The sequence below is a fragment of the Alosa alosa genome, chromosome 18 (genome assembly GCF_017589495.1).
Source record: "Alosa alosa isolate M-15738 ecotype Scorff River chromosome 18, AALO_Geno_1.1, whole genome shotgun sequence".
NCBI lineage: Eukaryota > Metazoa > Chordata > Actinopteri > Clupeiformes > Clupeidae > Alosa > Alosa alosa.
In genome coordinates, this window is record NC_063206.1 from 30,470,762 (window position 1) to 30,484,253 (window position 13,492).

The window sequence follows — 13,492 nt, forward strand, 5'->3', positions numbered from 1 at the left end:
GTATATAATATAAAAAAACACAACAAAGCAATAAGGACAGTAGCAGATCAAGAATATACTAAATATACTAAAATACAAATTATACTAAATAACACAATCTAAATCAATTCTAAAAACAGTATCCACATAGTGGGTGATTAATCAAGAGGCGCTTGCAATGACTGAGGCAGGGACTGAGCCTGTGATTCTCTGTGCATGGTAAGGTAAGGTAAGGTGCTCTGTGTGAATGAGTGTCATGGTGATGGTCATGGTGATGGTGCAAATGAGTAAGTCCAACAATGCAGAAATAAAGTAAAGTCTATATATTTAACTATTTTAAGAAAAGGTATAAGTGTGGCCACAGTTCGGCTGTGGCATAGAGGGAGGGGTTATGCATAGATAGAAAGATAGATAGATACTTTATTGATCCCCAGGGGAAATTCAAGGTCTCAGCAGCATACATACAACACAAACACATTCTTTAACAGCAGAAAGAGTAATTAAAGTATATAACATAAAAACACAACTAAGCAGTAAGGACAGTAGAAGATAAAGAATATGCTAAATATACTAAAATACAAATTATACTAACACTTAATACAATATATAAAAATATACTAAAATACAAATTACAAAAATACAAATTATACTAACATTTAATCTAAATCGAAACGCAAACAGTGAGGCAGAAAGACAGTGGTAAAAGTGCCTAGTGGACAGACAGTATCCAAACATGGAGGGGGTGAAGAGGCAGACAGACTATGCAGAGAAGTCTATCTCTCCTCTTCCCTTAAGTGAAGCATTGAACAGTTCAATGGCCCTGGGGACAAATGAAAACTCTCAGCTCACTGCCTTGCACAACAGACAGACTAAGTCTCCAGCTGATCAGGCTCTTCTGCTTTACAATAGTGCTGTGGAGTGGGTGACACTCATTGTCCAAGATGTTGATCAGTTTGTTCAGGGTCCTTTTGTCAGATAGTGAAGTGATGCACTCCAGTTCAGCTCCCACTACAGAGCCAGCTTTCCTTAGCCTGTCAATTCACCCTGCATCCTTCTTCCTTGTGCTTCCTCCCCAACATACTACTGCATAGAAGAGGACGCTGGCAACAACAGACTGGTAGAACATCCTGAGGAGCTTACTGCACACATTGAAGGACCGCAGCCTCCTCAGGAAGTATAGCCTGCTCTGCCCTTTCTTGTAGAGTGCATCAGTGTTGGCTGACCAGTCCAGTTTATTGTCCAGGTGGAGACCCAGATACTTGTAGGTGCTAACCACCTCCACATTGACCCCATCAATGTGGACTGGTAGCAGAGTGGGCTTAGACCTGCAGAAATCCACCACCATCTCCTTGGTCTTTGAAGTGTTAAGTTGAAGATGATTGAGTTTGCACCATTGCACAAAGTCCTCCACCAGGCTCCTGTACTCCTCCTCCTGCCCGTTCCTGATACACCCCACAATTGCAGTATCATCAGAAAACTTCTGCGTGTGGCATGACTCGGTGTTGTAGCAGAAGTCAGATGTGTACAGGGTGAACAGGACTGGAGAGAGCACAGTTCCCTGTGGCGCTCCGGTGCTGCTGATCACAGTGTCAGAGAGACAGTTCTTCAGTCTGACGAACTGTGGTCGCTCAGTCAGGTAATCTGTAATCCAGGTTACCAGGTGAGCATCCACACCCATCTGCAAGAGCTTGTCTCCCAATCTGAGGGGCTGGATGTGTGTGTCCTGTGTAGAAGATAAGTGATGGCATCGTCCACGCCCACTTTCTCCTGGTATGCAAACTGTAACGGGTCTAGTGCATGGCGTACCTGGGGTCTGGGCATACCTAAAACCAATCGCTCCATTGTCTTCATCACATGTGATGTAAGAGCGACAGGTCTGTAGTCATTAAGCTCACTAGGGTGTGGCTTCTTAGGGACAGGGGTAAGACATGATGTCTTCCACAGTGTTGGAACTTGTCCAAGGCGTAGGCTCAAATTGAAGATGTGCTTCAGTGGCTCTCCCAGTTCTGCAGCACAGGCCTTGAGTAGCCTTGGACACAGTCTGTCAGGCCCCACTGCTTTATTGCTGCGCAATTTCTTTAGTTGGACTGTCACTTGATCTGTTGTAATGGTGAGGGGTGTAAGGGGAGGGTAGGGGGAGGGGTGCATCTGGGATCTGTGTGTCTGATGGCTGTTGACTGAGGTCGTTGTCACCTCATTGTTCGTGATCGCCATGTGGGGGAGGGGTGCAAAATCCAGTGATGGTGGGGGTACGATAGCCTGTGATGATGGAGGTGAGTGTTGCACTGCTATTGAGGGGGTGTGGAGGTGGGGGATGGTGGACAGACCACCGCCATTGGAGCTGGAGCAGGGAGTGTAAAACCTGTTGTAGAAGTGGTTCAACTGGTTCGCCCTGTCCAGGTCCCCCTCCACAGAGCTGCTGTTCTTCTTCAGGCCAGTGATAACCTTCATGCAGTCCCATGTCTCCTTCAAGTTGTTTTCCTGCAGCTTCTGGTCCACCTTCTTTCTGTAGTTCTCCTTAGCTTCCTTCAGCTTGAATTTGAGTTTCCCTTGCACGCGCCTCAGCTCTGCCATGTCCCCCTCTCTGAACGCCATCTTTTTCCTGTTAAGAAGGGTCTTGACATTGCTGGTTATCCAAGGCTTGTTGTTGGGAAAGCAGCGTACAGTTCTGGTGGGAACAACAATGTCCATGCAGAAGTTCAGGTAGTCAGTTGTGCACTGTGTGACCTCTTCTAAGTCCTCTCCATTCTGTAACACACTCCAGTCAGTGCACTCGAAGCAGTCTCTCAGACCCTCATCCACTTCAGGTGTCCACTTCCTGAAGGTGCGTGTGGCAACTGGTAGCCTCTGTACTTTGGGCTTGTACATGTAGGTGTTTGCACTGAATGCATCCCTCACGTTTGCATACATGAGGTCTATTGTCCTGTTTTTCCTTGTAGGGCAGTAGAAATTCGTGAGTGTGGAATCCATTGTTATGTGATTGAAGTCGCCAGAGATCACAAAAAAGGCGTCAGTGTGTTGGGTTTGAAGCCTTGCGATTGTGGAGTGGATGACGTCACACGCTGTATCCGGGAGAGCTCGAGGTGGAACGTAAACACAGACAGCAATTGCGTGCGAGAACTCCCTCGGCATGTAGTACGGACTGAGACTAACCGCTAATAACTCCACATCCTTACAGCATACAGTCTCCTTCACTGTAACATGTCCGGGATTGCACCATCTATTGTTAATGTACAGCACCAGTCCGCCTCCCTTCCTTTTGCCAGAAAGTTTACAGTCTCTGTCCAAACGAGCTACACTGAAGCCAGGCAGCTCAACGTTAGAAGTGGGGATATGGCTTGTTAGCCACGTAAAGCATAACAAACTAGAAATGCAATTCCGAGGAATTACACGAGGGGATGCAATCTTCTGGTTAGGGTGTTGGTGGGGCTGTTGAGCTTGCTGCTAGCTGGTTGGTAGGGTAATTGTGATACCAGCAAGGGTGCTTTTGGAGTAACCAAATTTGAATCTCGTGTGACATGGCACTCTTGAGATATCACATTTAAGGTGTTTTTGACCTTGACATTTGACCTTCAACCTCCAACATCAACTCACTTCACCTTTGAGTCCATAAAAACACTCGTACCAAATTTGAAGCATGTACGTCAAGCCGTTCTGGAGATATAATTCTGAATGCATGAGATATGGCTGGGACTTTTATTTTGACACACAGGAAACACTTTAACAGGATGTGTAGTTCAGGTAGAGCTAGATTGTATGCTTAGAAGCTGAGACAGTTGGATTTCTCACAGGTGACACCTGTGCCAGTGTTCTGATTAGCCTGGGAACTGCTCCGAGAACTACTTAACGAGCGCAGCTGGCTCTATTATGACATCACAGCCCCCATTCAAGTCAATGGGGGAAAAATTCACTTTTAATTACAAATTAAAAGTGTACGTTAAGCGGTACGTTTGCGTTAAGCGGTAACGTAAATTTGTACGTTAAGCGGTTTGGGCTGAATAGCGTGCACAAAAAGGTAAAAAGAAAAATAATAATAACTAGAAATGCAATTCCAAGGAATTACCAGTGCATGAAAATGCTTAAGTTGTGATGTAAAATATCATGTATAGTTAAAACAGATAATACAGAGATGGTTACTACGGTGATGCTAGGATAGACATGGTGGTTGCATAGATTAATAAAAGTTGATAGTTTAAAAGTAGACTGTTTAAAAGCTGAATGTAGATAGTTTAAAAGTTGTTGATAGACAGCTAGTTTAATAGATAGTTTAATGATGGTTTAAAAGTAGACCGTTTAAAAGTTGAAGGTAAATAGTTTAAAAATTGTTGACAGACTGGAAGTTTAATGAATGTTGATATTCAAATAGTTTAATGGCTGTGTATAGGTAGATATTTGACGATAATTGAAAGTTGGAATGGCTCTGATGTTTGCTAGCAGTTATGCTAAGATTTTTAACTATGCTAACCATGCTACTTAGCTAATGATTTATAGCAGTGCTAGCAATGCTAACATCTTAACCATGATACTTAGCTAACGTTTAGCAGTTTAATGAATGTTGATATTCAAATAGTTTAATGGCTGTGTATAGGTAGATATTTGGCGATAACTGAAAGTTGGAATGGCTCTGATGTTTGCTAGCAGTTATGCTAAGATTTTTAACTATCTTAACCATCTTTACTTAGCTAATGATTTATAGCAGTGCTAGCAATGCTAACATGCTAACCTCATGATACTTAGCTAACGTTTTCTAGCAGTTTTAATAAACATGCTAACTATGTTAGCAATGTTAACTATCTTAACCATCTTAGCTAACTTAACTACGTTTTTCTAGTTTTTTTAAACATTTTTTATGTTAAACATGTGACTTAAGCTAACCTAGCTTATCATTTTAGTAGTTATTTTAGTTATCCATGCTTAGCTAATGATTTATCTTTTTCTAGCAATGTTAACATGCTAACCATGATACTTAGCTAATCAGTTTTTAAGTTTTAATAACATGTTAACTATATGTTAGCAATGTTAACTATGCTAAACCATGCACTTAGCTAACATTTTAACCATGCTAAACATGCTAATTATGTTAACCATGTGACTTAGCTAACCTCATTTTTTCATTTTTAGCATTTATGTTAACTATCTTAGCATGTTAACAATGTTAACATGCTAACCATGTTAACATCTTATCAGTTTTGCTAAAAAATGTTGTAAACCATGTTAACTATGCTAAAATATTTATTAGGGCATGTTTTTTATGTTAAAACTATGCTAAGCATGTTAACAATGTTAACATCTATGTTATTTAACCATGTTAACAATGCTTAGCATGTTAACAATGTTTATGCTAACCATGTTCTTAGCTAACTTTTCATTAGCAGTTTTGTTTAAATGCTAACTAGCTACAGTGGGTAGGAGTCATAGTTGATGACAAGTAACAGTTACTATGGCTGAACAGTTGAAAAGTTCAGTAGTTTAAAGGGTTAAATTGTTTAACAGTGAAATATTGTAGTGAGGACTTTTATTTTGAAACAGTTGTTTGAGTTTTTTGAACTGAGGGCTTGTATCTCCCCTTCTTCTCCCGACGCCTCGTCTTCACTTTTACTCCCGCTCTGCAACCCCGAAAGCACCACAGTTCCTCTGGAATGTTGTCGCGAACACAGCCAGCATTCTGTCATAGTGCGATCAGCTGGTTCCTTGTGTACACAAGCTTGCTGCCAAAAAGTTGCTTAGTAAAAAGTAAACAAAAGACGTAGAAACAAACACTAAGACACGGAGCTGCTGAGGCTGCCACGCTTGACGGCGCCGGAACAATCTTAGCACATTTAAAAACAGGAGTGGACCCAAAGTGCTTTCTTTACAAGTGATGACACTTTTTTTGTACCAACAGTACTCGGTGACCTCAAGAAACGGATCTATGAAGAGTTTTCCTTTAATGTTTATATTTACATTTATTAGCAGACACTCTTGTCCAAAACAACATACATTATATTTTAACCAGACCAAACGAAACACACCAGAAAGATAACTCACTCCCTTCAGGATTCTCAGAGAAACTCTACACATCTTGAGAAAAACAATAATTTCTTGACTATAATACCTGCATTTTTCCAAATAAACATTTTGTGAGGTGAGAAGTTGTAAATGAAAGTCTGGCTTTGGGACCCACAATTTCCCATGTTCATTAATGGCCTCCATTACACCAAACAACTTTGACAAGATTTGAAAAAGATACTTCAAAGATTGGAGTCCTGAGTAAAGCTTGAATGGGGGGCATCAATTAGGCATTAGGCATCTTTTAAGAATATTTCCCAAATCTTGTCAAAGTTGTTTGGTGTAAGGTGGCCATAAGTTGCGACCCATATATTTTTTTTAGCGATCAAGCCAACGGATACGGTGAGCTACATGGTAAGACACGCAAAGTGCCTGGCCTACATGTTCGGAACATGCTGATGTAGGCATTACATTTGTGAAGTACTTGACAGGTTTGTCATTGACAGGGGTGCTTTGTTTCCATGTGGCACTTTCTCATGTGCCAGCTATTCAGTGAACACCGCTCACTGGGGTTTCTGTCCCATCTTGTCTCATTTTAAGTGAATTCATATCCTACTTCAAATATTCAGGGTCGTAGCCTACTTGCATTTACCGCTCAGGGTTCCCACGAGTCATGGAATTTCTGGAATATCATGGCATTTTAGAAAGTCTATTCCAGACATGGAAAGTCATAGCCTAGAAATCTAGACGCGCCCCTAGCGCCAGGGCTAGTCTAGCAACTCTCCGTTGGCTTGTGAGCTCCAGAAATCGAAACTCAATCAGGCCAATGAAATCGTGTATAGAGTCGTTAGGTGGGCTTAAAGGGGTGGTTCAGGATTTTGGACATAGGACCTCATTTCCAAGTAAGCAAGTGTGATATTTATCAGTGGAGACCGTTTTCAACACGTTTCATCCAGTCCTTCTAATTGCAGAGTTCGCAGGTGCTAGGCTAGCGCAAGTCAACGGTATGTGCTAGCCTGCCACTAAAGACAGTCTTACCCACTCCAAAGTACACCCGAGGCAAATAAATTATAACGCCAGACTATCGATGTAAATGTCTGTATTGACAGTGTTATTTCTAACGTTATTCTATCCTTGCATATCAACGATCGCATTACATTTTGAGGGACTGGTTTCTTAGCAGCGGCGGAATTATACTTGCTCCGGTTAGTAGTACTGCGCAGAAAAGTAAACAGTAAAGCGCACTCCAATGGGGATACCTAGTAGTAGCCTTGGTAATATCAGTCCGCCGCTGAGTTGCAAAATGACTACTAACAACTTTAGGGACCAAAGTATAACTATTGCAACGCGATGCAAGTGTAGTTGTATTTCTTACACTATTCTATCAACACAGACATTCACATCGATTGTCTGGAATTTGCCTCAGGTATACTTTGGAGTGGGTAAGACTGTCTTTAGTGGCAGGCTAGCACATACCGTTGACTTGTCGGAATTGTAGCAGTTTAAAATTTACTTGCCAAAAGACATTAATGCAAATATATTTCCACACAGAATTGATGTATATCTGGTTATTAGCTTTACTGCTTGCTTGAGTTAGTGGTGGGCCCTAAACACATAATTTTGCGCAAATTCATCTAGAAGAGCCAAATTTGGCACAAATGTAGCTCAGGTTATACTGAAATGATTTAGCTAGGGCGCCAGACCCTCATATCCCCTCCTTAGCACTATTGAGAGGGCGTTGCTCTGCAGAGCACATGAGGAATTGTGCCAGTAGCATCGCCGGTTCGAATCCAGCTCGATGTCGTGGCGGCCATTGTCATTGGCAGCCGTGGCCTACTGGTTAGGGCTTCGGACTTGTTTCGGACTGGTTCGAACCCCAACCAGTAGGAACGGCTGAAGTGCCCTTAGGCAAGGCCCCTAACCCCTCACTGCTCCCCGAGCACCGCTGTAGCAGGCAGCTCACTGCGTCGGGATTAGTGTGTGCTTCACCTCACTGTGTGTACACGGTGTGCTGAGTGTGTTTTACTAATTCAAGGATTGGGATAAATGCAGACCAAATTTCCCTCACGGGATCAAAAAAGTATATATACTATATATATACTTCTACTATGTACTATATATATATATATATATATATATACACAGACTTATACATATAGTATAGTAACACGGGGGACCAGAGGGACAGACCATATTTCAAGATTTTAAATATTTATGTTTAATTTAACAAATAGCATATGGTGAGATGTATTAGAAATAGTTCTTTGCAATTATAGTTAAAAACGTTAAAATATTTTTTCTATTACTTATATTTGCAACTGAAGTTAAAAAAACAAAGTTAAACCTAACTCAAAGATTTTCACGTCACATGCCCAACCAGGCACAGTAAAACGTTTGATCTATGTTACTGCACAGTTAAAGACGCATACATGTCCATTCCTCTCCCACCATTGGGCTCATCTGACCACAATTGTGTACATCTCGTCCCTTCATATCGCACTGCCCTCAAGAGGGGTAAAGTACAGACTGTGCATGTTAAGGACTGGTCAGAGGACGCTTGCTTGGCTTTCCAGGGGTGTCTGGATTGCACAAAGTGGAATATGTTCAAGGAGTCCAGCTCTGATATTGATGAACTGACAGATGTTATCAGCAGTTGGATCTCATATTGTGAGAATACTGTTATTCCAACTAAGGTTATTAAAGTATTAACCTGACTTTCGCCAGATGAATTTCGTTCCGCCTAGCTCCACTCATCCATCTGGGATCGCTTCATTGGAGAGGTGTTTCAGAAGGCTGGGCCTTATCAAAAATCCTTGCATATGATTGGATATGCCACTTGTCCGTCATCTATTGACGTGCTGCTTTAACCACTCACATCAACGCCAACCTGTGACGCTGAGAACAGTCTCACAGTCACTTCTACGCTACGTCACATATATGAAACTCCCGCCCTGCGACCTGATTGGCTCTACCATGAAATCTGGTGCCGAAATCACTCTCAACGGAACCGATCCCAGATGGATGTGAGTGGAGCTAGGCAGAACTAAATTCATCTGGACAGAGTCAGGTTATTAAAGTATACCCAAACAGCAAACCATGGGTTACAAAGTTCCTGAAGATGTTATTGTATGAAAAGAATAGGGCTTTTAAAGGAAGTATTTTATTTTGTTGGTAGAGGCCAATGTATCCTGATAACGGCGAAGACTATAAGGTATAACCACAGACTGTTCCTAAGGATCTTTGATCTAACACAATGGAGTTGATCTGAGTCAAGATGGTGTTAGTTTTGTTGACTTAGCACCATAACTAGCTAGCTAACTAGACAGCAACTCACAAATTCAAATTAAATTAAATACAGAGCAACACAGTTGTTCACGTCTGTTATCTACTGTTAGGGAGTTAGTTAAGATATCCATCATATAAGCCTAGGAAGAAGCTCATTGCAGCTTGCAGCAAACAAATCAGCTGCTTTCGTTATGTCACATCTGACAAAACTGCTTTAGTGTGATCACTATATTGTATATACACTATACTAATATTGAAACCGTCTCTTTGTGCATGCCTGACAGAGATTGACAAACTAAACTACTTGCGTACAATGCCTTTTAGTGACTCCGTCTCCAGGTCAAATTAAGTTGATTTTTGAGATGTAATTCTATTTGACAGGCAAAAACTGTATGATCTTACACAAATTTGGGATTGAGTTTTTTTTACTGACAACAATCAACTTACACTCTTCACATGAATACTAATACTACAGAATGTTTACATTGTCATTTTCTATGGCTTGTAGGTTACAAATTGTATAACTCAAAATACCCAAAAATCAATAACTGCATGTAAGCCTATGCAAATTCAAGCTTTATTCAACTTCTTTTTTGTAGCTCATGTCAAAGGACCAGACCACGGTTTTTCAGTTTACATTTTATGACCACCATCTTTGATATCACTGTCTGTTGACAAAGTTGGATTAGTTGACAGTCTCAAAGTACTCCTTTGATCCTTGAGGCGTTGGTTTGATCTAGAAGGAAAGAGACAATTAACATGTAATTAATAGCTCCCCTCACAAAACAAACTTTGTAAACAACCAAGGACAATGACTAAATTATACATGAAAACAAAACTGTTACACTGTTAGGTAGATTCCTTTTAAACTACAAATGTCAGTTAAATATTGATTGTGCGCAAACAAATATCCTTACAGTAACACAATAAAGCACATCCTTTGAACACTTTTGCAAATGCAGACATAGCTAAGAAACAAAAGAAAGATACCCCTCGTGATGCTGCTTGGTTATTCATGAGAGAAGTGTTTACGCCAGTTAGGCTAACACTTTAGTACTTTTAATCTGATTAATATAACACTTAGCAACTACTTTCTGCTAAGGCTTCAATTGATGGACACACATCCTGAACATGTGTTGTTTTCCCTTGTTGATTATTATTCTCTTTGTTATTGGTCTACTTGCTCAAAATTGGCTCAATTTTCCCTTACAGGGCTTACATCCATTTTTTGATGGACTCTTTATCATTGATTCTAATGGATTATTATCTCATTAACAATGAATGGAGGTATGAAACATGCCTCTCATGGTAGGCTGTGGAACTGCAGTTTGCTCAGATTAATAGTCTTGGAGTGCCACATAGTGGTAGAGGACAGATTTGGAAAAACACATGCACAATACAACAAAATGCTTATAAGCAGCATTGTATATCAGATTGTAGTAAAATAATAACTATCAATACATAAATTGTGCATCCTGTAAGAAATATAATTGATCTCTTGCTGTTGAGATATGGCAGACAACAGACATTTTTCAGATCAACAAAGTGATCAAGTTCCTCCAAGATCTCAATAGGTGGATTGCACACAATGAAGGGAAACCATCAACTAATTTTCCATACTGGCTAACATCTTGGATTGTTTAAGTCCTCTGTGATTTACAGTGTCACATGCTGCTTTTAAATGAGAATTCCGGCAATTTTTCAAATAGATCTGTTTCTTGAGGCCACAGAGTACTGTCGGTACGAAAAAAAATTGGTTCTACCTAGCTCGAGTGTAGCACTGTAGCTGCCTGGCGGCTTTAGCTGTTGGCTGTAGCAGCTTGAGTCGACTGCCAGCAGATTTGAAAACCTGCACTGATTATAGGCTAGGCCCACTTGAAGGTGGAGGATCATACATATTCTCAAACACATGAGAAGGAGTCGACAAATAAGCGTAAATTAAAAAGAGAACGCCAAGTTGAAGCCAAGAAGCCAAAGTTGCCTGCAAAGTTGTGCTGCAACGGATGACAGGAGAGGAATATTTTGTATATCAAAGGGCACTGTAAGTTATAGTTATTTTTCATTACTTTGCACACAACGTATCCTAAACTGACTAACTAACTAAATGCAATTTTCTAAATGTAACCTGCGTTCTGTTGAATCTGCACGATTCATCCCAGTACACGCCCAGACTTGAACCTGCGAACAGCAGCACCTCAGATCGGGAGGCGAGAGTGCTGACAGTTGAGCTAAAAGCCTAAAAGCCTAAAAGCTAAAAGCATGCCAGCAGCACTCTTGAGGCGTCGGGGAGTGAGGTTTACCAACATTCCACACGCACAGCTAAGCTAGCTGGCTTCCGTTACATAAAGTAACCTCATCACTGAAAGGAACACTGGACAAAGTAGTACTGGAAGCCATTTTAATATTGGCATGAAACAGCTACCGTAGGAGTTAAATCACGCTCAGAATGGGAGGGGCTAGAAAGTAATATTCTCAAAACTGACATTTTGAATCAGCATTTGGCTTTCGAAGCACAAATGTTGACACGCTGCTCGAAAGTGAGGCTCAAAACACCCATGTCATGTCCTCACAGCTTAAAAATCAAGCAAATGCATGGCAACATCGAGAGTTTTTTTATGAGGAAAAGGATTTTGAGAACAACATAGCGGCAAATAGAGGTAGACTGTATTTTTCTGTCACCTCACAATGTCTCCCATCCAAATACTGCCCAAATACATCACTGCTTGTCATCTGATTTGTAACGTGAGCATAAGCTATGGACTTGAGTAAACTTTCTCTCGCCTACCAAGCACATGATGGCTTTGTTCAGTGTTTCAGTGTTTCACAAAACCTCGCTTTGCCCATCCCTAATAGAGTGTACACTGCAATGAAATTGGTCTTTAACTTTTAGGGACAGTGCAACAACTTCGGCTCTTCATTTTTTTGTATTTGTGTTAAGAGTTTAGGTAAGAGTTTAAGAGGGACAGAATGCATTTAAATGCTTTGGGTTCAAGGAATTTGTTTGGAATCCTGTCTGTGCTAGAAACCTTGTTGGATCTCATGTTAGTTCTTCCTTTAGTTTTCAAGTGAAAGGATGGAAAATCTTTATTCCCATTTGAAAGAGTAGATCTCCCACACATCACATGGCGAATGTATTTTTTTTTTTATCACTTTAGATTTTACACCAATGATGGATTTAAGTGCATGATTTAAGATTGAAGTTGCCGCATTGGCCCGAATATAAGACAAGATATTTCTTTTTCCAAAATATGTGGGGTCGTCTAGGAAAAAAAGGAAAAACTCATAGATGGTGCTGTATAGGGGTGGGCGATATATATCGTCTGCATTAATATCGTGATTGCTGTTTTAACAATGTGCAAATTGACATTATCGAGTATTTAAATTACTTAGAGGGAAAACACTCAAAATCACGCTTTAAACCCCCATACATTCACTAAATCCAGGAGGTGTATGCGAGAGCTCCTGGCTGCAGCAGAGCAAGTCACGTGAAAGCTAGTGGTCCACGTTGTCACACACATGCCTAATGTTTATTTTGTGCGGCTACTTCATTCAAGTGGCATTGATGAGTTAAAGTCACGGTAGGCCTATTATATGTAAACATTAGGCTAGCCTGTGAGTATTTTAATAGTCAGTTGTAAACAAGAAATCTTCTTATGTTACCCTTTTGTAAATGGACTGAAGTTTGCTCTAACCATCAACTTTTATCGATTATGCTTTTATCGGTTAGCATCTCTATGGGATTTCTCATATACTTTAGCCATAAGCTAATGCATTAGTTTCCATTCTGTAAGATCTGCTTCTTTTTGCAGTGAAACCTAAGTAAAGGTTTGAAAGGGACATTAGCTTCAGACTTTCTCTTGGGAAACTGTCAGGCCTATCTATCCTCTGTAATGTAGCTGGCTAGACCATGTCATTGCCACACACACAAGTGGGGGCAGAATTGGAAATGTATCAGAGTGACAATGCATTGGTTTGGTAAGTCACAGGTTAGGTTATTGGTTATTATTGTAATGATACTATTCATAATGAGCTGTAAAGTAACTCTGACTTTTAAAAAAAAAAAAAAAAATTCAAAGGATATCGACTAATTATCGGTATCGTCAAAATCACAAAAAATATCGATATTATTTTTTGTCCATATTGCCCACCCCTAGTGCTGTATATTAAGTGAGCAGCCACCATCCTTCTTCATAACAGAGGCACGAGCCTGAATGATGAAGAGACCAAGAGATCATTTCAA

At 40.6% G+C, this 13,492-nt stretch overlaps 1 protein-coding gene across 1 annotated transcript in view; it reads right to left on the bottom strand.

Annotated features, from left to right (window-relative positions):
* Window positions 1–9,659: 9,659 nt before the first annotated feature.
* Window positions 9,660–13,492, bottom strand: part of prdx3 (peroxiredoxin 3) — a 43,359-nt gene continuing 39,526 nt past the window's right edge. Inside the window, exon 7 of the mRNA XM_048269139.1 lies at window positions 9,660–9,988. Coding sequence (XP_048125096.1) covers window positions 9,938–9,988 — 51 coding nt within the window. The 3' untranslated portion in view covers window positions 9,660–9,937. The remainder of the gene's footprint in view (window positions 9,989–13,492) is intronic.